The sequence below is a fragment of the Perognathus longimembris genome, chromosome 14 (assembly GCF_023159225.1).
Source record: "Perognathus longimembris pacificus isolate PPM17 chromosome 14, ASM2315922v1, whole genome shotgun sequence".
In the NCBI taxonomy this organism is placed as follows: domain Eukaryota; kingdom Metazoa; phylum Chordata; class Mammalia; order Rodentia; family Heteromyidae; genus Perognathus; species Perognathus longimembris.
This window is the reverse complement of record NC_063174.1, coordinates 59,338,559-59,364,021: the sequence shown is the minus strand read 5'-3', so window position 1 is coordinate 59,364,021 and position 25,463 is coordinate 59,338,559. Positions and strand designations below refer to the sequence as shown.

Sequence of the window (25,463 nt, the reverse complement as noted above, 5' to 3'; positions counted from 1 at the left end):
TCCATATTGAGAAGTACAGCTGTCACCTGCAGCCCCTGGAAGCCAGCCTTACATTCTGTCTGCCTCGGTCCGGATTTAATAAGATACTAGATAATCTTGTTCAGAACTCCAGCTTTTCCTGGTCCATGTTAGATTGAAAACCAAACAAGGCCAGTCTGTTTATCTATCCCAGCCCTCTTCTAGATTACAGCTGGTCCTTGAGCAGGGGACATTGGTTAAATGTTTGACCTTTACAGGGCCTCCTAGTTGCCAACAGAATTAGACAGATAGAGTATGATCTGTCAACACAGCTAGTGATGAAAAGATATTGACTCCTAGGTACTTCAAAGCAAAGCCAGTTTTCCCATAGATAATTCAGTAGATTACAAGTGTGATCTGTTGTATCTTGCTTAACATTTATTTTATTGTAAACACTGAGTCTAGGCACTGCAGAAACAAGATGAATAGACTATACCTGTCAAACATGTACAAACATTATCTCTTATGTATATTGTATCCATGGGGTTATTGATTGCACAAGTCAAACCTTTTTTTTTAGGTGGGGACAGTACTGAGGTTTGAACTTAGGGCTTCATGCTTACTAGGCTGGTGTTCTGCCACTTGAGCCTTGACTGTACCCCTGCTTTTCCACAGTTGTTTTGGAGATTGAATCTAGCAAAAATTTCTGCCCAGGCAGGCCTCCAACTGCAATCCTTCAGGTCTCAGCCACGATTACAGATGTAAGCTACCAGCTCTTGGCTTAAATTCATTCTGATGACCAGACCCAGATAATTTTACTATATGAAGCACAGATAACCCATCACAGAAGCACAGACCTCTGTGCCTGTGCCTCATGGAACAGGTCTCTGAATGAGGTTGGTAGTATTGAAGTTCTCCCCTGGGAAGCCCAGGGTATGGTTCATTCTGTATAAACTCTCAAGTAAGGAAATGTTTATACTTCCCTTGACAAGCAAATTGCACTGTGTATATTTGTAATGTAGCTAGTCCAATTATCAGACTGCAGCTTCAGGATATTGCCTGCCTAATCAACTTAATTAGGCCTGATCTTTTAAGCACCAAGCTTCTGGGTTGGCTAAAGTGTGTGTCTTTAATAGATTTCCAGAGAACCAAAGCATTTTTCTTGTGTTTATTTTAAAACAATTAACACACAAATACTTGAGATAAGCCAGGTTCCAATAGCTCATGTCTGTAATCCTAGTTATTCTGGAGCCTGGAATCTGAGGATCACGGTTCAAAACCAGCCCAGACAGAAAAGTCTCTGACACTCTTAAGTAACCACCAGAAACCCAGAAGTGGAGCTGTGGCTCAAGTGGTAGAGTGCCAACCTTGAGCAGAAAAGGCTGAGACAACATTCAGGCCCTGAGTGCAAGCCCCTGTGTGTTTGTGTGCACACACACACACCTATTCAGATAACTTGATAATACTCCAAAATGTAGCGATGTGACTATGTCTCAGCACTCCTGGGGCCTTCATCTTCCCCTTGTCTTCATCTGATTTTTGTTGTCATTTGGTTTTTAAGTTTCCATAAATATCCCAACCTATGCGAGATTACAAAAATAACAGCCAGGCACTAGTGGCTCACGCCTATAATTTTAGCTACTCAGGATGCTACAATCTGAGGCTCGCAGTTCAAAGCCAGCCTGGGTAGGAAAGTCCACGAGACAATAATCTCCAGTTAACCACCAGAAAACTGAAAGTGGCACTGTGGCTCAAAGTGGTAGAGTGCTAGTCCTGAACAAAAAGCTCAGGGACAGTATCCAGGCCCTGAGTTTAAGCCTCACGACTGACAAAAAATAATAATAATAAAGTTCCAGTGTAGAACTTGACAAGCTCCATTAGGCTACCTTGTGCCTGTTCCCTGGCATCAGTCATGTTTGAGAACCCATTGACCCAAGAACCTTGTAGGCAGTGATGTATTCTGTGTTACTCCTGATGTCCTATGGTGACAGTAACCCATAGCACTAGAATAACAAGTAAAGGTAAAGTGCCCTCAAGCCCTGATTCCCAAGGGCCACTTCCTTTGTCTCAAATTACCCAACAAAAAGGATAGACAAATCATGTCCACCCGCAGGAGTGCTTTGAGGCCACACCAGTAATGTGCCCACATGAGAGCTCTGGGCAGAGTCTGACACCAATCTGCATCTGCAGACATTACCTCTGTGAAGCTTTCTCTCTCCTTCCTTCCTTCCTTCTTTCCTTCCTTCCTTCCTTCCTTCCTTCCTTCCTTCCTTCCTTCCTTCCTTTCTTCCCTGCCTCCCTTCTTCCTCCTACCCTCTCTCTCCCTCCCTCCCTCCTTCTTTCTTTCTTTCTTCTCTCTTCCTTTCTTTTTTTTTTCTGGTATCAGGTCTTGAACTCAGGGCCACAAGCTCTCAGTTTTTTCGCTCACAAGCTGTCACTCTTGTTTCTTCAGGATGAAATTGATTCTGCAGTAAAGATGTTACTGTCATTAAAAATGAGCTACAAAGCTGCCATGGGGGAGGATTACAAGGCCGACTGCCCTCCAGGGAACAACCCAGCAGCTGAAAGTGACAATGGCCCAGATGCCACAGAAGGTGGAGAGGATTTTGTGGACCCCTGGACAGTACGGACAAGCAGTGCAAAAGGCATCGACTATGACAAGCTAATTGGTATGGTACCCACTTTCTTCTCCAGGAACAACCTAGACATTTAGAAGTGACTCCACTGAATTGCTTCCATCAATGTTTATAGATGTATGTGTTTGCAAATAATGTTTTTTAACATTTTTAATTTCTATTTTTCATTTACCTATGTTTATATATACTTATGGGGCACAGTATCGTTTTCTATACATGTGCATATTACATAATCATCAATTCAGGGTAATTAGCATGTTCATCACCTCAAATATTCATCATTTCTTCATGATGAGAAGATTTAAAAATCCCCTCTTGTAACTATCTTGAAATATATAGTACATAATTGTTAACTCTAGTCACCCTACTATATAATGAAAACCAGAACTTATTTTTCCTCTCTTGATGTAATTTTGGGTCTGTTAACCAGCCCCTCTGTTTTCTTCTCTCTGTACCTCCCTAGGTTTTGGTAACTCCTATTCTACTCTTGCTCCCAGGAGATCTACTTTTGCCACATATGATAGGATTATTCAGTATTTGTCCTTCTGTGCCTTACTTATTGAACTTGTCCTCAAGGCTTGTCTGTGTTGTCACAAATTCTTTCTATAGCTGTGTACTATTTCATTATGTACACAAGTAACATTTTCTTCTACTCCTGGACAAAGGTTGAATCTTTTTATTGAGTATTGTGAATAGTGCTGCAACAAACAGAAGTACAAGTGTTTCTTTTCTTTCTTTTTTTTTTTTCCTTTATTCTTGCCAGTCCTGGGACTTAAACTCAAAGCCTAGGCACTGTCCTTGAGCTATTTTTGCTGAAGGCTAGCACTCTGCCACTTGAACCACAGTGCCACATCCGGCTTTTTCTGTGTATGTGGTACTGAGGAATTGAACCCAGGGCTTCGTGCATGCTAGGCCAGCACTCTACCACTAAGCCACATTCCCAGGCCCACAAGTATTTCTTTTACATACTAATTTCACTTCCTTTGGCTATATGTAATATTTTAAATTTTGAGTGGGCTGGGGATATGGCCTAGTGGCAAGAGTGCTTGCCTCCTATACATGAGGCCCTGGGTTCAATTCCCCAGCACCACATATACAGAAAATGGCCAGAGGGGGCGCTGTGCCTCAAGTGGCAGAGTGCTAGTCTTGAGCAAAAAGAAGCCAGGGACAGTGCTCAGGCCCTGAGTCCAAGCCCCAGGACTGGCCAAAAAAAAAAAAAAAAATTTGAGTTCAGGCATAAATAAAATGAGTTTCAATGCCAAGGAAAAATTGATCAAGGTTGTACATTATATTTTCAAAAGATTATCTTAAAAATAACAATTTCAAAATAACCTATAATAGATAGCTTCTCAGGCCCTTACACATGCGCACGTACACACACACACACACACACACACACACACACACACAATTTTAAGCAATTCAGAACTTGGGAAAGATCTAGTGAAGTCAATATCTTTGCCATCATGCCCTTCCTGTTGTTGCCCTGTTCTGTTGGGAGGATACTCTGGGATCATAAATAATTCTCAAAGAGGAAACAACCACGGTGTTTTCATCTAAGTCATGACCACTTTCCATCTCTAAGTGTAGCCCATCAATAAGGAACAGTTTGCTTGGAGACAGACATGAACTTAGTCCAAGGACTAAGAAATGTGGGGAAGTCACAGTTGTCAGTGATGCAAGCTGTACCCAAATGAACAGCTGTGGTGTGTGCATGTTTCCTTGCATGACTGCACTTGCATGACCGATTCCAGTCTGAGGTAACTGCTTTATTCTATAATTTGCTCCATTTGAGCTTTTTGTTCAAGGCTAGCCCTCTACCAGTTTGAACCACAGCTCTACTTCTTATTTTTGGGTGGTTACTTAGAAATAAGAGTCTCGGGGCTGGGAATATGGCCTAGTGGCAAGAGTGCTTGCTTGCCTCATATACATGAAGCCTTGGGTTCGATTCCTCAGCACCACATATATAGAAAACGTCCAGAAGTGGCGCTGTGGCTCAAGTGGCAGAGTGCAAGCTTTGAGCAAAAAGAAGCCAGGGACAGTGCTCAGACGCTGAGTTCAAGGCACAGGACTGGCAAAAAAGGAAAAAGAAAAAAGAAAGAAAGAAGAGTCTCTCAGTCTTTGCTGGGCCTGGGCTGGCTTTGAACCGTGATCCTCAGATCTCAGCTTTCTATGTAGCTAGGATTACAGATATGAGCCACTACCACCTAGCAGCTTTTTATGTTTTAATCCCAGTACTAGAGCTTAAACTCAGGGCCTGAGCACTGTCCTTAATTTCTTTGCTCAAGCTGGCTCAACCACTTGAGCCACAGCTCTACTTCTAGCTTTTCTTTTTTGTGGGTTTTTTTTGTTTTTTTGTGGGGGTTTTTTTGGTCTTTTCTTTTTTGGTACTGGGGATCGAACCCAGGACGTTGCACTTGCTAGACAAGCGCTTTGCCACTGAGCTACACCCCAGCCCTACTTCTAGCTTTTTTTTTTTTTTTTTTCTCACACTTTCCTGCCTGGGCTGGCTTTGAATCATGTTCCTCAGAACTCAGCCTCCTTAGTGGCTAGGATTATAGGTGTGAGCCACCAGAACCCAGCACCAGCTGTTGTTTTAATACAAAAAACCATGTGCTTTGTGTGGAGAGGACCATCAGCCAAAAGCCTGAAGAGAGAGGGGTCACTAAGATTATACATTAGTCCCTTGTTTCTGCCCTTCATTTCCAGAATACCTGCTCACTCAACCTCTCGTCCCGTTTCCCTTTTTTTTTCCAGTTCAGTTCGGCAGCAGTAAAATCGACAAGGAGCTAATAAACCGAATAGAGAGAGCCACTGGCCAGAGACCACACCACTTCCTACGCAGAGGCATCTTCTTCTCACACAGGTCAGGCCCTTCCTCCGCTCTGAGTCCACAAAGTACAGCTCTTTCACGTTGTCTGGTGTCATGGACAAAGTGGAGCCAGGCTGCAACCCCTGCCCTTTGCTGTCAGTGACTCCTGATGGGACTAACCCTTCCCTGTCAGACCTAGTTTCTATTCGTTTGTTAACTACCCACCTCACTGAGTGGAGGTATAATTGATATGTGGCTGGTTATATGCTGTAAATTACCAACTCTCATGAAAACAAGAAGTTCCTATGTCCAAGTTCACATGCAATAAATAGTAAGCTTCCTGAAGTTACGGACCTTGTTCCTGCTATTGTACTGGCGTGCTGTAGAATGATATCAAAAAAGAAAGCAGCAGGGCCACAGAACAAAAAACCCCCGCCTTCAGCCAGAAATTCCACACAGAAAGCATCAAGGCATGGACAAGCTCCAAAACAGTTTCGGCCTCTCCCACTTCATGACTGTAGGGTTGGGCCGGGCTCATTTTCTAGCCTTTGTTTATGGAATGTATGATCTGAGGTCAGGCTGTTCTGTCCTGCGTGTTTACCATGGTCACAGGGACCACCCAGGACAGAACCCGCTTACCTGCAGAAGTCTACTCCCTGCTCAGGCTACTTTCTGGGCAGAATATAATCAGTCTTTTCCTTGACTTAGATTTAATTGATATATCATCAAATTCACTTGTTGTAAATATACAGTTCTGTGATTTTTGGTATATTTACAAGGCTATATAGCCTTCCTAATTCTAGAACATCCTCGTCACCCAAAAAAAAAAAGTCCTATCTATCATACCTCTGATCCTAGCAACTCAGAAGGCTGAGATCTGAGCAGGAAAATGTGTGAGATGCTTATCTCCAATAAACTACCGGAAAAAGCCAGAAGTAGTACTATGGCTTAAGTAGTAGAGCAAAAGGAAAAAAAAAAAAACCCTCTAACCCATTAGCAGTCATTTCCCATTTCTTCCTCCCCCAGCACTAGAGAGCACGCATGTGCTTTCTGTCTCTGGATTTGCCTTTTCTGGGAACTTAATATAAATGGGCTGATAGGCCACATACCTTCTGTTTCTTTCCTTTTACTTCACCTGTTTTCAAGATTCCTCCTTCTAGCGTGTATTGGTGTGGCTGCTCCTCAGTATATGATGAGGTTATCCTTTGATAAATTCTTTCTTTATTTATTTTTACCAGTCCCGGGGCCTAGGCTCTGTCCCCGAGCTTCTTTTTGCTCAAGACTAGCACTCTACCACTTGAGCCACAGTGCCACTTCTGGCTTTTTCTGTTAATGTGGTACTAAGGAGTCAACCCAGGGCTTCATGCGTGCTAAGCAAGCATTCTACCTCTAAGCTACCTTCTCAGCCCTTGATAAATTCTTTTTTTTATTTGAGGGTTAGAGGATTTGAGACAGGGTCTCCCTATGTAGCCCATGTAGGCCTTGAACTCACAATCCTCCTTCCTCCCTCAGCCTTCTGAGTGCTAGGATTATGGCTTATGCCACCATAACCACTTCTTACTCTTTTTGCTGTGGGAATTTTTTTTGAATATTAGTTATTACTGATCTTTTATTGCTCGTTGGTTGTTCCTTCTTGGGTCAGTTTCTCTGGGAATGTTTTTGTTTCACTGTGGTTCCCGGTTCGTTGTCATGCAGTATTCCTAGGGTTGAGCAGGTTTTTTTTACTCCCGTGGGGTCAGTAGCTGTGTCCCTTCTTACACCCCTGATTTTAGCCATTTGTATTACCCACTTGTTGTGGGTAACAAGATAGCTTTTCATTGATCTTAAGCAGAGCTTTTTCTCCTGGCATTCTGCAGTTCTCTGCCCCTGCCCATTTGTTTGTTTCTTTGTCACAGTCCTGGGGGCTCTTACTTAGCTCAAGGAAACATAGGACTAGAGACGTTTGTACCTTCTCAACTTGAAAATGCCCTGAACCTCAAGGAATACCTGAGAAATGGAGAGTGACGGGAAGAGCTTTCCTAGTCCAGCAGCCCAGAGACCAGCCCTCTTGACCCGTAGCTTTGGCACTGGAAGAAGCCCTGGTACAATGTTGTTATTGGATGCTCTTACTCAAGCCTCTGAAAATAGTGGCTGTCCCTCTCTCTCTCTCTCTCTCTTTTTTTTTTTTTCTTAAGGATTTTTTTGTCAATCATAGGGCTTAAACTTGAGGCCTAGGTGCTGTCTGAGTTTTTTCACTCAAGGCTAGCACTCTACCACTTTGAGCCATAGCTCTGCTTCGGGTTTTCTAGTGGTTAGAGATAAGAGTCTCTCAGACTTTCCGGCCCAAGCTAATTTTGAACCATGATCCTGAGGTTTCAGCCTCCTGAGTAGCTAGGACACAGGCATAAGCCACCTGTGCCTGGCTTCTGTGGCTTTTATTTGGGACACTTTGTCCAGGAACAAAGAACATGCACACCCAGTATTGGTTGGCCTCACAGCTCACTGAGCAGAAGCCCTCAGAAAACTCATTCAATGTACAAACTCATCTGAGTGTGGTGGTACGTGTACACACACACACACACACACACACACACACACACACTCACACACACCAGCACTAGGGAGGCTGAAGTAGAAAGATTGAGAGTACATGGCCAGCTTGGGCTATATAGAAAAAAAAAAAAAAACCCTTCCTCAAAACAAAGCAAAATGTATTTTCCCAAGTTATCACTTCAGATTTCAGGATCTCCAGACAGAGAGGCCCAGGAGCTCTAATGCATACTGCTAATGCTTAGCCAGCAAGAAGGACCGTTACCTGTGTTGTCTGTGCACCTCAGTCCCAAAGGAAGATGGGGGGGCCCCCAACTGGCTCATAGATAAGGACCTCAAGTCTTAAGCTGGTTGAAGTCTCCCAAGCCAGATATCCAGCGGGGGGCTTGAACAGCCTTTCCTCCCCAGCTCAGACCAGCATGGAACCCTGTAGTTTCCTAAGCTAGGTCTCCAGAGCCTCACGACTGGATTGTGTGTTCCTAGCCTAGTGTTCCCTCAGGAGGTATGCAAAGTACACAGTGTAGATACCTGCATTGAAATGAGACTGAGTACCAGAGTCCCAGTGTCCGTCCAGCTGTGTCCATCCTTTGACTCCTTTATTCCAAATCTGCATGTCTTATCCTTCTCAAACAACTCTTCACAGCAAAAACCATTCTAGTAGTTTCCTGTCATTATACTATAACACCAAAGATAGCTAATTATAGCTATTAACATTGTTTTGTCCCTGTTTTATTTTTCATTTCCAAATGAGCTTTAGGGTTTTGATATGTATTTCCTAGTTTCCTTTTTCCCATTAGGGATATGAATCAAGTCCTCGATGCCTATGAAAATAAGAAGCCATTTTATCTGTACACGGGCAGGGGCCCCTCTTCCGAAGCAATGCATGTTGGTCATCTCATCCCATTTATTTTCACAAAGTAAGTATTGAATCCTTTGACTTTTATCCCTTTGCTAGTGAATCACAATTAGTTCTTAAAGGCGATCTTTTGAATATAAATGGCCAAAAGAGGCTGTTTCCTATTTGCCAAGTAGCCAGGATGTCAGGGCACTGACACTCTGTTTCTGAGGCACTGCAGAGGAGCGGTGCATGATGGAAGAGCACTGTGTTGGAGTGTGAGCCATGCCTCCTTCCTTCTCCCGGTGCCTTGTTCGGGTGGTTCTATCCCCGCAATAGTTCTGAGGCTGATATCACATCTGCCTAATGGGAAGAAGGGCTCCTACCTTGGAAAGGTAGGGAAAGCCTCTAAAATAAATTTGTGAAGGCAGCTGGCACATGGTCAGAATGTATTGGTAAATTTTATCGCTATCAGTTGTAGTATAATACATCACATGGTTTTGTAGACAAGCAGTAAGTAGAATCTGAATCTTCACACAGAGTGGTAGTATTCCATATGACAAGATGTCTGTTCCCCCATCTTCCCCTGTTCCTTAGGTGGCCAGTAGACACAATGGTGAAAGGCATTGTGTTCATCATGGCTCAGCATGCCCGCTGTTCTCCTATGTTCCTTAGGTGGCTGGAAGACAGGCTCACGATGGCCATAGAACATGCTCACTGTGCCGTGCTCTCCTGTGTTCTGTAGGTGGCTGCAGGATGTGTTCAATGTGCCCTTGGTTGTCCAGATGTCTGATGATGAGAAGTACCTGTGGAAGGACCTGACGCTGGACCAGGCGTACAGCTACACCCTGGAGAATGCCAAGGATATCATCGCCTGTGGCTTCGACGTCAACAAGACTTTCATCTTCTCTGACCTGGAATACATGGGGTAAGAAAGAAAGAAATGCCTGGCTGCCCTTTGAATAAATAAGCGCAGACATCATATCATCAAGACCACGGTGAAACCTAACATGTCCAGATGGTAGTAAATGTTTTTTTGTTTGCTTGTTTGTTTTTGCCAGTCCTGGGCTTTGGACTCAGGGCCTAAGCACTGTCCCTGACTTCTTTTTGCTCAAGGCTAGCACTCTGCCACTTGAGCCACAGCGCCACTTCTGGCCATTTTCTATATATGTGGTGCTGGGCAATCGAACCAAGGGCTTCATGTATAAGAGGCAAGCACTCTTTCCACTAGGCCATATTCCCAGCCCTGGTAGTAAATGCTTTTCTTCCTCTTTTAAACATTAAGTTCCTGGTTTGTTTTGTTTTGGTGTTGTTTTTGCCAGTCCTGAGGCTTGGGACTCAGGGCCTGAGCTGTCCCTGGCTTCTTTTTTTTTTTTTTTTTTTTGCCAGTCCTGGGCCTTGGACTCAGGGCCTGAGTGCTGTCCCTGGCTTCTTGCTCAAGGCTAGCACTCTGCCACTTGAGCCACAGCACCACTTCTGGCCATTTTCTACGTATGTGGTGCTGAGGAATTGAACCCAGGGCTTCATGTATACGAGGCATGCACTCTGCCACTAGGCCATATTCCCAGCCCCCTGCCTTCTTTTTGCTCCAGGCTAGCACTCAGCCTCTTGAGCCACAGCGCTACTCTGGCTTTTTGTATATATGTGGTGCTGAGGAATTGAACCCAGGGTTTCATGAATGCTAGGCAAGCACTGCTACTAGGCCACATTCCCAGCCTCAGTAGCCACATTCCCAGCCTCAGTATCACCAAACTAAAGAAAGAAAAATAAGACTTTGATCTAGGTATGGTGGCACACACTTGGCATTCCAACTAGTCATTCCACCTACATGGGAGGCTAAACTCAAGAGGATTACAGTTTGAGGCTAGCCCTTGAAAAGAGTTTCTGTGACCCCCCTATCTCAAAAGAAAAAGGTGTGCACAGTAGTGTGTACCTGTCACCCCAACTGTGGTTGGAAGCACAGGCAGAATCGTGGTCCAGGCCAGCCTGGGAAAAAAGACCTATCTCAAAAACATCCAAAGAAAAAAGGACTGAAGGCATGACTCAAGTGGTAGAGTACACATCTAGCAAGCAGAAGCCCTAAGTTCAAATTCAAAATAATGTAAGACTTTGGAGCCAGACATAATGACACACACCTATAATCCCAACAACTTAAGAGGCCAGAATAAGAATCTCAAATTCATGGCCAGCCTGGGCTAATAAGTTTGAACCCAGTTAGAGTGAAAACCCTCATCTCAAAAAGAAAAAAAGCTGGGGCTGGGGATATGGCCTAGTGGCAAGAGCGCTTGCCTCGTATACTTGAAGCCCTGGGTTCGATTCCCCAGCACCACATATACAGAAAATGGCCAGAAGTGGTGCTGTGACTCAAGTGGCAGAGTGCTAGCCTTGAGCAAAAAGAAGCCAGGGACAGTGCTCAGGCCCTGAGTCCAAGGCCCAGGACTGGCAAAAAGAAAAAGAAAAAAAGCTAGCGGCAAGAGTGCTTGCCTCGTACACATGAAGCCCTGGGTTCAGTACCTCAGCACCACATATATAGAAAATGGCCAGAAGTAGCACTGTAGCTCAGGTGGCAGAGTGCTACCCTTGAGCAAAAAAGAAGCAGGGACAGTGCTCAGGCCCTGAGTTCAAAACCCAAAAAAAAAAAGAAAAGAAAAAGATGACATTGGTCAACTATTATAATACTGTTAATGCTGGGTGTAATGATTCATGCCTGTAATCCCAGTTAGTCTGGAGGCTGAAGTACACAGATTATGAACTCAAGGCCAGCCTGGCTAGAGAGTGTCTCAAAATAAGTGATGTTTAGCTCAGATATTTCTCTCTTTTTTTTTTTTTTTCCTTCTTGCTGGTGGTGCTGGGACTTGAACTTATGCTGGGCGCTGTCCCTGAACCTCTCTGTGCTCAAACTTAGCATTCCACCACTTGAGCCACAGTGCCACTTGCAGGTTTTTCTGAGTTATTTATTGGAAATAAGAGTCTCAGACTTGCCTGCCCTTGGCTGGTTTTGAACTGAGATCCTCAGATCTCAGCCTCCTAAATTCTTAGGATTACAGGCGTAAGTCACTGGTGCCCAACCTCAAATATTTCTTGAGGGCTCACAGTGAAGCACCTAGCATATATAAGACCTTGGCTTTATCCCCTAGCATCTCAAGGTAAAGGAACATCCTAAGCCCTGGAGACATAGTGCTTCCCATTAGAGAATTGATTCAACAGGTGGAGGCGCCATGTGGCTGAAGCTGAGCTGCTGTCTCCAAAGGGAACCACAGGCTGGGTAACTTAGAATGGAAAGATGCTGATTTCCTCTACCTCTAGAGCTGGGACGTCCAGGCGCAGGACACTGGCTTTCATCCTGCCTTACTCCTTGGCTGAAGGCAGTAGAGGATGCAAGCTCTCAAGACAGAGAAAAGGTGGTCAACACCCCCTTTTTATAGTTAACCCAGCCCGTGGTAATAGCCTTAGTCCATTCATGAAAGCAGTGCCCCAGTGACCTAATGACTTCTTAAAGATCCCACTCAAAATGCCACCACAGTGGCATCAAAGGCCCCTAGCAAAGCTCCTGCAAGCACTCAGTGAGTACTTCCTTCCCTTCCAGTGCACCTGACATCTAGGGCTAGAGGATGGGCTGCTGCAGGCAGAGGTAAAAGGCACTGTGAGAAGACACGCTTCTCAACTCATGCCACTCATGCACACTCCTCATCCAGAAGAGAATCAGCCACTGTGGCCATCCCGTAGGGTGGAGAGACCATCCGTACCCAGCACACACTCTTCTTCCTACCGTATGCTCCACCAGCTTCCCGGCTCACACACATGGGGTGGGAGCACCACACAGCCCCTCTGCAAAAGCTGCTGAGGCTTGCCGGGTGCTGGGCGCCCCCACCCCCCCCACCCCCGAGCTGGCAGGATCTGCACTTTCCATGTCAACCCGGGCCTCTGCATCTGTATTCCAGCCTCATTGCAAGTCTCTTTCAGGTTGCCTAGTGTCTGCCAGATACAGATGTGGCTGCTGCCACTACCTGCCTGCACAGGGCTTCCTCACACCTTTTTTTTTTTTTTGGGGGGGGGGGGGGTGGGTCATGGAGCTTGAACTCAGGACCTGGGCTCTTTTGCTCAAGACTAGTGCTCTACCACGTTGAGCCACAGCTTCACTTCCAGTTTCCTGGTAGTTAATTGGAGATAAGAGTCTCATGGAGGGGGCTGGGAATATGGCCTAGTGGCAAGAGCGCTTGCCTCCTACACATGAAGCTCAGTTCGATTCCCCAGCACCACATATATGGAAAACGGCCAGAAGGGGCGCTGTGGCTCAGGTGGCAGAGTGCTAGCCTTGAGCGGGAAGAAGCCAGGGACGGTGATCAGGCCCTGAGTCCAAGGCCCAGGACTGGCCCCCAAAAAAATAAAGAAAGAAAGAAAGAGTCTCATGGACTTTCCTGCCCAGGCTGGCTTCAAACTGCGATCCTCAGAGTAGCTGGGATTACAGGAATGAGCCACCAGCGCCTGGCCACCATCCTTAACATACAGTGGGTTGGCCACTTGTGGCCCCCTGTCTATGACTATGGCCTCGTGCTGGCACATACCACACCTCATCCCCATCCAGGCTTTGGGTTTGGGTGGGGTTTGTTTGTTGTTTATTTGCATGCTTGTTTGCTTGAGGTCATTTTTCAAATAGTCTCACATTTTTGCCTGAAGACAGACTCAGACTGTATTCCTCCTTCCTTTGTCATACCTTTGGATTATCCAGGTTTGTACCATCCCACTTAGTTTTTCAGTTCTGATGGGGTCTTGCTAACTTTTTTCCTGGGCTTGCCTGAAACTATAATCTTCCCAATCTCTGCCTCTGAGTAGCCGGGACTACAGACTGGCAAGCCACATTGTGCCCAGCTCTGTATCTGGTTGTTTTGGGTTTGGCCAGTCTTGGGGTTTGAACTCAGCGCCTGGGCACTGTCCCTGGTTTCTTCTTGCTCAAAGCTAGCACTTTACCACTTGGGCCACAGCGCCACTTCACGCCTTTTCTGTTTATGTGGTGCTGAGGAATTGAACCTAGGGCTTCATGCATGAAAGGCAAACACTCTACCACTAAGTCACATGCCCAGCCCTCCATATCAGGTTTTAATACCTTGTCATCATGGAAGTCACCCTCTACCTGGAGTTTCTTGTCTCTGCAGGCAGAGCCCAGGCTTCTATCAGAATGTGGTGAAGATTCAGAAGCATGTCACCTTCAACCAAGTGAAAGGCATTTTTGGCTTCACAGACAGCGACTGCATTGGTGAGGGCCAGCTGCTGCCTGGGGACCCCTCTCCAGCAAGATGCACAGAGCTCAAGAGGATGAGTTTAGGCTGGGCTGCCCCCTGTGGAGCAGAGCCGGGAGTTGGGTGGGGATCACTACAGATAGAACCCAGGGCCTCAGGAGTGTTAGGTAAGGGCCCTGAGCCTCACCCCAGCTGAGTCTTTAAAGTACCTGTTCCCAAAAGTTGAGCTCTTTGGGAGACATTTGCAGCCGCGTACCTATTTAAATAAGACTCCCAGAGAAGACTTTCCCTGGAATGGAAAGAGCTAGTATAGAGTTCAGTCACTTTCTTGGGCTTCTGAGGTTAAAGTGTGGGTTGTAAGATTGTCTCAGGCAGTCTGATGCAAAGTTTTGGAGAAAGAAGTAAAGGCTGAGATAGAATTCCTCACCTACAAACACTGAGCCCCTGGGGCTTAGTGGAGGGCAGGGGGCTCTGCAGCCCACTGCAGCAGCCACCAAGCCTTTGCCTCCCAGACCCTCTCATTCTGCCTCCTTGCGAGTTGAGGACTTGGGCAGGCTGCCCTCCAAAGCCTTTACCACTCCCTACCTCACTTTCCCTCTAGACCTTCCTTCTCCTGTGGCTCCACCCCCACTGAAGTGCACCGTGTTGGCCTGCTGGGTGCACAAGTTTAAGTTCCTTTCCGTACAAGATATTAGCTTGTAGGCTCTTACTTCCTTGAGGTGTAGGTCTGGGCTTCTTTTTCATTCTCTCTTCTCTTTGTGGCAGTAGGGTTTGAACTCAGGTCCTCATGCTTACTACTAGGCAGTTAGTCTAACACTTGAGCCACTTTGCTTTAGTTACTTTATGACTAGGGCTCGTGGTTTTGCCCAGGATAACCTCAGACCGTGATCTTCTTATTTAGACTTCCCACGTATCAGGGATGACAGGTATGCACCACCTCAGCCAGCTTATTGGTTGAGATGGGTTCTCCATAACTGTTTTGCCTAGGCTGGCCTTAAACTGTGATCCTCCCAGACTCTACGTCCCAACTAACTAGGATCAGAGTCAGGAGTCACTATGCCCGGCTATGGCTGGGCCTTCTGATCTCTTCCTCTCCTCTCCTCCTTTTCTTCAGTGGTTTAGTTAGACTCATTCTAGAAAATGGAACATAAACCCTGTGTCTTTGAAAGCATTTAGTAGGACCACATCACAGTGAGCTTCCTTGAGGGCAAGCCTGAGATGTGGATTTGAATCCCGGCTCAGTCACTCACCGAAGCATGCCATACTAATCAAGTAACATAAGCTGAGCATGGCGGTACACATTGTAAGTTTGGACAAGGAGCCGCTCCCTTAGAAGTATGAGGAATATGGAGTCCCAGGAAGGCCTTGAGTACAGAGCCTCACACTGAGGGCCTAGGAAAGACCACCACTGCCCTATATGTTCCATTGCACTGCTGGTGACCTGCACAGCTCCTGCCTGATCATCACACAGATAAGAGTCCTAGAAATTGGATTGTTCTTCTGAAGTGGTACAGAACAGAGCAAAACCCAACCATTTGATTCAACAGTGTTAATGGGCAAAGTCTAGGCCATTCCAGGCATAAATACAAGCCCTAACCCAAAATTAGCTAAAACAAAAAGGACTGGTGGCATAACTGAAGTGGTGCAGCACTGGCCTAGCAAGTGCAAGGCCCTGAGTTCTGCCTAGCTACCTCAAAGCTCTGAGTTGAAACCCCCACCCCCCCCACCCCGTACTACCAGGAGGAGAAAAAAATCAGAAGCAAGTGCTCTCCTATAACAGCAGCTACTCAGGAGGCACAAGCAAGAGGATGGAGAATTTGAGGCCAGCCTGTGCCAAAAGTAGTGAGATTTTATCTCAAAAATGAAATAAGTAAGAAGGCCAGGGGTATAGTTTGAGTGGCAGATATAGCAAGCACAAGACCCTGAGTTCAATCTCTGTTCCTTAAATTTTTTTTTTTGTTTGTTTCTGTTTTTGCCAGTCCTGGGGCTTGGACTCAGGGCTTGAGCATTGTCCCTGGCTTCTTTTTGCTCAAGGCTAGCACTCTGCCACTTGAGCCACAGTGCCACTTCTGGCCTTTTCTGTATATGTGGTGCTGAGGAACCGAATCCAGGGCTTCATATATACGAGGCAGGCACTCTTGCCACTAGGCCATATTCTCAGCCCCTCTGTTCCTTTGAAAAAGAAGAAAAGAAAGGAACCTGAAACAAAAAAAAAAATTCATTTCAGTGAATGTCCTTGCCAGGTGTGGTGGTACACCATTTGGGAGGCTGAGGCAGGACAATTCCAAAGCCAGCATAGGCTACAGGTTGAGACCTGCCTTAAAAAAAAAAAAAAAAAAAAAAGTTGGCATGCACAGTGAGAACAGCTCAATAACAGTAACAGATACGTTGACAGGATAGAACGTGTTTAATGACAGCATGGGAAGGGGCTGGGGTGTGGCTCAAGTGTAAGGCCCCCAAGTTCAAACTCCGCTACCACCAAAATAAACAACAGTGCGGGCAAATGTTACAAAGTAAAAAGGGCTTGAGAAACACCAGCTATGATCACAGCCCAAGGGCATAGAGGGAAATATAGAGAGCAAACAGATATAAATCTGGGCTCCTGGTTTTTCTTTTTTTTTGCCAGTCCTGGTACTTCAACTCAGGGCTTAGACACTGTCCCTGAGCTGCTTTTTGCTCAAGGCTAGCACTCTACCACTTCAGCCACAGCACCACTTCCAGCTTTTTCTGTTTATGTGGTACTGAGGAATCGAACCCAGGGTTTCATGTGTGCTAGGCAAGTACTCTACAACTAAGCCACATTCCTAACCCTAGGCTCCTGATTTTTTTCTCTCCTTTTCTTTATTTTCAGTTTTTCTCTAATAATTATTACTTTTGCAACAGGGAAAGATCTATTCTTGCTCATTCTTTTTAGTGGGTTAATTAATTAATTAATGGGAGCAGCAGGTGGCCTTGTGTATGAAACAATTTTTCCTTGCTTTCAGGGAAGATCAGTTTCCCTGCAGTCCAGGCCGCTCCCTCCTTCAGCAACTCATTCCCCCAGATCTTCCGAAACCGGACAGACATCCAGTGCCTCATCCCCTGTGCCATTGACCAGGTCTGGACCAGCTCTAAGGCTGGCGGCAGGTTTCCCAGACTCCTTGGCAGTGGGGGGGTTGGGGGGGAGGTGCCTTGGTGCTGGAGGGAGAGGGAGCTTTGTTTTGAAACTGGCTGGCTGGAAGCTGAGACTGTCACTTCAAGATACTCTGGAGCTGGCCAGAGCTGCCCCGCTTCAGCATCCTCATTTAAGCTCTCCCTCCCCGCAGGACCCTTACTTTAGGATGACAAGGGACGTCGCCCCCAGGATTGGATATCCTAAACCAGCCCTGCTGCACTCGACCTTCTTCCCCGCCCTGCAGGGCGCCCAGACCAAGATGAGTGCCAGCGACCCCAACTCCTCCATCTTCCTCACTGACACGGCCAAGCAGATCAAGACCAAGGTAAGCAGTCCCCAGAGCAGAAAGGTATGAGCATACGTGCGTGCACACACTCACATATATTCACACTCACCAGGGCTCTGGTCGTCAGCTTCACAGCCAGCAGCCAGGTGCCCACACAGCGGGTGAATTTGAGACCTGCAGTGGTAGTTGTGATTTTATTTCACTGTTGATAGTCCCTTCTGTTATGATAAAAATCAGGTTTTATTTTCCTTTGTACCAACACTTTGTTCTGGAAGCAAAGCCATGGCAATTTCCTTAGGCATAATGAAGATGTACTCAGGCAACAGAAATGCCACTTGCCTCAGTGCCTGCCTGGTGGCTCATTCCTATACTTTGGAGGCTAAGACCTAGAGGATCACAGTTCAAAGCCAATACAGGCAGAAGTCTGTGAGGCTCCATTTCCAACTAGCCAGCAAAAATAAATTGGAGGCATGGCTCAAGTGATAGAAGGCCCACCATGAACAAGTAGTCCAGTGAGTACGAGGCCCAGGCCCTGAGTTCAAGCTTTAGTACCAGCCCCAAAACAAACAAACAAAAAAAAACACTGAAGGGATTTGTCTCTTATTTCTGAGAACGAGGCACCAGGTGAAGTGCCTTGCCTGTGTTTTCTGTTCTTCATGCTTCCTCCCCGTAACTGGTGGTGCTATTAACCTCTGCTGTGAGGCTGAAGGGAATCATCATCTTGACCCAGTTTGCGCCAGAAACTCAAAGTACATCTCTCTGAGGAGCAGTCTTGCTGAGGCCCCGGCCACCATTGTCCAGAGACAATAGTGTCTTTTGGAGACAGCATGAGCAGCCAGTGTTCTCTGCACGCTGTGAGCGTGCCTCAGCCACTTGGTAGATAATCACAAGTCACTAGGAAAACGAGAAATAGAGATCAGTTTGTCTTTCCTTATTTCTCAGGGCCTGCTCTGTGGCTGAGTGCTGAGCAGCCAGCATACATGTAACTCTTAATGGTTGCATAAATCTCTTATCACCAGTGATGTCTCCTTTGGCTCCTGCTATTGTGTTGGTGCTTTGGAAGGTTGCAGTAGGTTGCATCTGAGATGTGTAATAGAGCCATCTGAGTCGCTACCCATCCTCAGCCCTCTGGAAAGTCCCAAACAAGTTCTGGTTGACAATGGGGACTTTTCATAACCCAGACATTCAGGAAGTGGCCTCCACTGCCCTTCCCCTTGCTTGGAAGCTGATATAATCCGGGATTTTTCTTTCTCTTTCACTTTTGGCTGAACCTTCCAGAACAGGAAGTATAGAAGAGGAGAGGGACTTGCCAGCAGAGAAGATGTTGTATGTTTGAGAAGGTTTTCTTGTTACTGTTTTGAGGTACTAGGATGTAAACTCCACACCTCAAACTTGCTCAGCTTGCTTGCTTGACTGGCAGTCTACAACTCGAGCCACAAATGCCTGGGGAAAAGTTGTTTTTTAAAGTTGCCTATGCCTCAGGAACATTTTCTTAGAACCATCAGGGTCCCAAGGCTTGGGGAACAAACTACAGAGGGTCAGCAGGGTCATAAGCAACCTGTAGGACAGGTCAGGAGCCACCAGATACAGAATTGCCACACTAAAGAGAGAGGAACGGCTGGGTCCCAGTGGCTCACGCCTGTAATCCTAACTATTCAGGAGGCTGAGATCTAAGAATGCCTAGGCAAGAAAGTCCATGACTCATCTCCAGTTAGCCACCAAAAAGCTGAAAGTAGAGCTGTTGTTCAAGTGGTAGAACACTAGCCTTTTGCAAAATAGCTCAGAGACAGTGCCCAGACCTTGAGTTGAAGCCCAGAACCAGCACACACACACAAAAAAAAGAGGGCCAGGTGGCCATGGCTCACACCTGTAATCCTAGCTACTCAGGAGGCCAAGATCTGAGGATCGCAGTATGAAGCCAGTCCAGTCAGAAAAGTCCCCATGAGACTTATCTCCAAATAACCACTCAAACACTGGAAGTGGCACTGTGGTTCAAGTGGTAGAGCGCTAACCTTGAGCTGAAGAGAAAAGAGAGAGAGAGAGGAACATGCTACGGCCTATGCTGGAGCAGGGCTGTGACACCACAGCTGGGGGCACCATTTTATAGGGAAGAATCAAGGCTCAAAGAGATCCGTGCACTGTGGAAGCAGGGGGCCAGGCCTGAGCCAGGTCCACCTCTGCCCACATTCAATCAGAACTGACAAGACAAACTGATGTTGCCCTCAGTTTGTGCAGGGTATTGACTCTGCCCAGAGGTCTCCAGAAGACACCAGCAGTGCCCCGGAACTTAGCCAGTTCTTATCTTCCCCCCTGGAGAGTGGCAGAGTCATAAGCCTGAAGTCTCAGGTCTCTAGATTGTCCTACTTTTGGCACCAATTCCACGTCCAGACTTGGAATTTCTAGTTGACCAGCTGTGAGCCAGAGTTCCTACAGCCCCTCCTTAGGTGTGAAGAAAGGGAAAGTTGTTTATCCTCTTGCTATGGAGGACAGCCAGGTAGGGAGGTAACCAGGGCAGGGCAGGGTGCAGGTGGAACTCCATGCATTCTGGACTAGGACTTCTATGTTTACAGTAGCACAGAAGTACAGCCCGGGAGTTTTTTTGTTTGGGCATTTTTCTGAGACAGCCTTTCCCAAAGAAGCCCAGACCTGCTTAGAACTCAGGTCTGAGCCTCCTAAGTGCAAAGATTGCAGATATACACCACAGTGCCCAGCTCCCTGAGTTTTTATTAACCTTAGTCTCCAGCTCCCTTCCCTTCCTGGAGTCAGTGAGTGGGGCAGGGTTTCCAGCCCTCTAATCCTCTCGTGACATGGTACCCCAATAGTTACCTCATTCATATCAACTTAGGTGTGATCAAAGAAAATAGGTACCAATGGCTTACACCTGTAATCCTAGCTGCTCAGGAGATTTAAATATGAGGATCATGGTTCGACACCCATTTGTTTGTCTGTCTCTTTGTTCTGTCGTGCTGGGATGATCCCACGGCCTCACTGTGCTAGACAAGCCAGGCACTGTACCACTGAAGCACACTCCGGCCCTCTTTGGCACCCTGTGAAATGGCTCTCAGAGCCTGGCACCCTGTTCTCAGTCTTCCCCAGCATGAGGCTGCTCAGTCAGCCCAGGATAGTGACCTCTGGTGCCTTTTCACATTCCAGCACTAACTTATTTTTAGGGGTTTCTGGGGATTGAACTCATAGCCTCTGCCTTAGCTTTGTTCTTAGTTAAGGGTGGTGAAGGTGAACTTTCACTCTAGCCTTCCATCCTTCAGCCCCCACCACCACACCCAGCCATGCTGTACCTGCAGGTCAGCTTCATCTCTCCCTGACCCACAGCAAAGTCCTGAAGACTCTGCCCCTAGCACTCATCTGCTGTTGCGAGAAGACCTGAGGTCGTCACTTATCCAATCTGGGATTTTTTTGGAAAACTTTCCATGTAATCAACTCAGAATGTGAATGAACATGAAGGCCACCTGCCCTTTCCTCCATATAAAAAACAAAACAGAAACAGGATGAGGTTCGTTAGTACTGAGTTTGCCCTAATTTCTCCCAGAATCTATTCTTCACTTTTTTCTAAAATCCATTTTGATAGTTCCTGTGGCTTGGGGTTTTTTCAGCTGATACTAGAGCTTGAACTCAAGGCTTGGACACTGTCCCTTAGCTTTTTTTCTCAAGGCTCTACCACTTGAGCCATACCTCCACTTCCAGCTTTTTGCTAGTTAATTTGAGATAACTGTCTTTGATTTGTGTGCCCAGGCTGGCTTTAAACACTGATCTGCAGCTCTCAACCTCCTGAGTAGCTAGGCTTTTAGATGTAAGCCATCAGCCCCTGGTTTCTTATTTTGTCTGTTTTGAGACATGGGCTGGTGTGAACTGTAGGCTCACCTTCCTGAGTGCTAGAAACAGGTGTGGAGCTACCTTGGCAGGCTCCACTGTGTTAGTTTTCTTCAGCCCCTGAAACTTGCATGTTTTTGCAGTACAGACCTGCCTGCCTCCGACTGGCTGAATTGTTTCCCTTCCCTGGCCTTGTTCTCGGGCACCTTTGCCTCATCACTCTGTCGAGGGTGGGTGAACAGCCACTTTCTTTGCTCAGCCACTCTCCTGAAGTGTGCCTATGGCTTGCCCTTTTCCTGAAGTTCATTACTAGGAACACTTCAGGATGTTTCCTTAAATTTCTGCCCACTCAGCATTAATTTTGGAATTGTCCACCTGTCATCCTAGCTGCTCAGGAGGCTGAAATCTGAGTATTTTTGTTCCAAGCCAGCCTGGGCAGGAAAAGTCTGTGAGATTGTTATCTTCAATTAATCATCAAAAAGCTACAAGTGGGGCCTGGGAATATGGCCTAGTGGCCTAAAGTGCTCTTCTCGTATACATGAAGCCCTGGGTTCGATTCCTCAGCACCATATATAGAAAAAAGCCAGAAGTGGTGCTGTGGCTCAAGAGGTAGAGTGCTAGCCTTGAGCAAAAAGAAGGCAGGGACAGTGCTCAGGCCCTAGTCCAACCCCAGGACTGGCCAAAAAAAAAAAAAAAAAAAATGACCTAGGAGAGACACACACTTTCTCCTGTAACTGAGGAGTGGGGGTGAATCTGCCCTCCTTCCCAGCCCCTACCACCATGCCATGAGCCCCACTGCTGCTTGACAGAGCAGGCCTGATGGAAGAAGCAGTTGAGGCCCCCCTACCATTTGGGTCCGCCACATACATCTACGGTTGAATCTTAAGGCCTGGCCAACAATATCCAGGTGCAGGGTGGCAGGTCTGATGAGCCTTTTTGTGTTGCACAGGTCAACAAGCATGCATTTTCTGGAGGAAGAGACACGGTGGAAGAACACAGACAGTTTGGGGGCAATTGTGATGTGGACGTGTCTTTCATGTACCTGACCTTCTTCCTAGAGGATGACGACAAGCTTGAGCAGATCCGAAAGGTGAGGAGGGGTCCCACACCTGGCCTCTGGGCCTTTCATGTTGATCCTGCTTCCTCAGGCATCTGTCTGACTGAAGGAAGGTGAAAGAGGCATAGGAGCTGGACAACAGTGGTGAGAGTGTGTGGCCCCAACTTCTTAGGAGGCTGAGTTAGGAGAACTGCTTGAGCCCAGGGGTTCAAGGCTAGCCTGGGTAGTATATTGAGACCTTGTCTCAAATATTTTAAAAATAAAACTCAGATGACTCATTTTTTTAACCCTGTGCTAAGAATCCCATGAAGAGGTAGTTCACAAAAGATGACACACGGGCTGGGAATATGGCCTAGTGGTAGAGTGCTTACCTTGTATATATGAAGCCCTGGGTTCGATTCCCCAGCACCACATATATAGAAAACGGCCAGAAGTGGTGCTGTGGCTCACATGGTAGAGTGCTAGCCTAGAGCAAAAAGAAGCCAGGGACAGTGCTCAGGCCCTGAGTCCAAGGCCCAGGACTGGCAAAAAAAAAAAAGATGACATGCAAACTGCTATTTATTAACTACATAAAAAAGTTTCAGTTAGACAGCTCACTTCCATAATCTCAACTACTCAGGAGACTGAGGTCTGAGGATCACGGTTTGAAGCCAGCCCAGGCAGAAAAGTCCATCAGACTCTTTATTTCAATTAACCAGCAAAAAGCCAGAAGTAGAGAGGTGTGGCTCAAGTGGCAAAATACTAGTCCTGATCAAAAAAGCTCAGGAACAGCACCCACGCCCTGAGTTCAAGCCCTAGAGCTGGCACCAAAAAGTGGGTAGGAGTTCCTCTTACACGTTACAAGAGAAGCGTAAGTTAAAGCACGGCACGGGCAGCACGGGTGCAGCTTGTGTGGCGCTGGCTGTGCTTTACTGTGGCCGCTGAGCCAGATGCTTGGTGCACCCACGTGGGGAGCAGGCAGGCCAGTGGAACAAAGGCTGAGGGCCGTCGCCTCAGGCTGTCCCTTCTCAGGAAACAATTCAGAATAAGAAAAGGCTTTCCACACTGTAATCGCACAAGTCCAGACAGACTACAGCAGGACAGACAGCTGAGGGATGGCCCCAGCACAGGGTTGCACTTCTGTAATCCTAGTGCTTGGGAGACCCAGGCAGGAGATGCACAAGTTCCAGGCCAGCCTGGGCTCTGTGGTGAGTCCAGCAGGGCGCTGGCGGCTCACACCTGTAATCCCAGCTACTCAGGAGGCTGACATCTGAGGATCAAAGTTTGAATCCAGCCTGGGCAGGAAAGTCCATGAGACTCACTAGGCTACAGCAGTAGGCCAAACTGTCTGGGGCTGAACTGGGCGTGGGGAAGGTGGCGGGGCCCGTGGAGCTGCCTCTCACGGCCTCCCACTCCTTGGAGCAGGAGTACACCAGTGGAGCCATGCTCACCGGCGAGCTCAAGAAGACGCTCATAGACGTCCTGCAGCCCCTGATCGCTGAACACCAGGCCCGGCGCAAGGAGGTCACCGACGAGATGGTGAAGGAGTTCATGACGCCCCGACAGCTGTCCTTCCACTTTCAGTAACACTTGTTTTCTATTTGCGTATCAGTATGCGTAATTTCTTGGTAATCCCAGCCCCACTGAATCACACTCCCATAGGCTTCTGTCACGCGGTAACGGCTGGGCTGGATCCATGAGCCCTGTGTGTGTCCTGGATTCTGTTTGTCCCAGTGATGTCTGTCCTTCCTGACTGTGGGCAAGTGCTGTGGTTGATCGGGTGCTGCTAGCATTGTGTGGTCACATAGAAACCCCAGCTGTGAGTCTCTCCCACAGAGCGCCCAGGCCCCCAGAGGCCTGTGCACCTGGGATCAGCCTAGGTTCCAGATAGACTCCCAACTTCTACTCTGTAGAGAAGTGTGCTCTGTGTTCGAAGCCGGGTGTGGTGGTTCATGCCCATACTCCCAGCACTGACCAGGGAGACTGACTAGAAGATCAAGAGTTCCAGGCCAGCCTAGGCTATTTAAAAAAAGTATTCTATTTGCACATATGGAACCAAAATGTCATTGTTGTAAAACTTAAAAGTGCTGTGAAAAATTCATGTTAGAAAGTTTAATAAGTAAAAGGTATGTTTCATCTCATGCGCTCCCCCCCCAAAAAAAAAATAAAAATAAAAAGGAATTGATAGCTTTGCTTTACACTTGGCAAGAAACTACCCCGCTCCAGGCCGGGTGTGTAGTGCAGCGGTAGAGCAGGCGCTGAGCGTGCCTGAGGTTCTGGCCTCCATCCCCAGCATCACAAGAAAAGACACCAGTCGGCATCAGCACTACTTTTAGCACAGGATGTGGACAGAGTGGGGCGATGTTACTAGTCTGAATCTCGTGGGGGAGACTTTGCAGCTGACTTAACAAACTCCAGACCATGCATGCCGTCCACTCCCGGAATCGCACTCACCGCCCCTCCGCATACTAACTTCCCGCCAGACCCTGCCCTCCGCGCTCAATCAGCCCAATGGCGCCCTCCCTCTCAGCCTCCGTGAGACGCTAAAGACAGTCTGTTGCCTTTGCAGATCCTTTTGTTTTGACCCTTGACTGAAGTGGAAGTCAGCACAGAGCAGTGCCCTGGCCGCGTCCTGGGCTGGTGGATGTAGCTAGAGAGAAAAGCTCAGGTGGAGCCCTCCCCGCCCTGGCGCTTTCCCTGGGGGTGGGCCACGTCTAATATGTGCCACGTGTAGTCTTGACCAAGCAGAAGCCATATCTCAGGGAAAGCCCCTGGTGGAAGTGACTGCCCGCTGAAGGCACAGGGTCCACTCTCAAGTGCTCTTCCCTCGTGCTGCTCATGGGCAAAATAAACTTCCTTTGCTCCTGTCTGTGTGGCTGTCTCTGTGGGAAAGGCCGACCCGCTTGAGGTGGCCTTGCTGTGCCGACCAGTGCTACACCTGCTCCCCGCTGGACCGTGTGGGAGGGAGGAACACGCTGGAAACCCCACAGCTCAGAGGCTCCCAGGAGCCCATTCTCTCAGGCCTCACCAAAGCCCTTCCCAGTCCCCTGGTGCTGGCTCTGCCTCAGTGGTTGCTGCAGCCTGGTGGTGGTCTGGTTTTCCGGGGGTGGAGGGGGGGGGGCGTGAGGTATTCAGAGGTGCTGTGTGGCAAA

At 47.4% G+C, this 25,463-nt stretch overlaps 1 protein-coding gene across 2 annotated transcripts in view; it reads left to right on the top strand.

The window, feature by feature from the left end:
- Wars1 (tryptophanyl-tRNA synthetase 1) overlaps positions 1-25,177 on the top strand; it is a 34,096-nt gene extending 8,919 nt beyond the window's left edge. For both annotated transcript variants that reach the window (XM_048362096.1, XM_048362095.1), the window contains exons 3-11: positions 2,411-2,627; positions 5,352-5,460; positions 8,733-8,852; positions 9,516-9,698; positions 13,924-14,024; positions 16,992-17,104; positions 17,313-17,486; positions 22,225-22,365; positions 23,737-25,177. In XM_048362096.1, the coding sequence (XP_048218053.1) occupies positions 2,411-2,627; positions 5,352-5,460; positions 8,733-8,852; positions 9,516-9,698; positions 13,924-14,024; positions 16,992-17,104; positions 17,313-17,486; positions 22,225-22,365; positions 23,737-23,898 (1,320 nt within the window). In that variant the 3' untranslated portion in view covers positions 23,899-25,177. The remainder of the gene's footprint in view (positions 1-2,410; positions 2,628-5,351; positions 5,461-8,732; positions 8,853-9,515; positions 9,699-13,923; positions 14,025-16,991; positions 17,105-17,312; positions 17,487-22,224; positions 22,366-23,736) is intronic.
- The last annotated feature ends 286 nt before the right edge of the window (positions 25,178-25,463 follow it).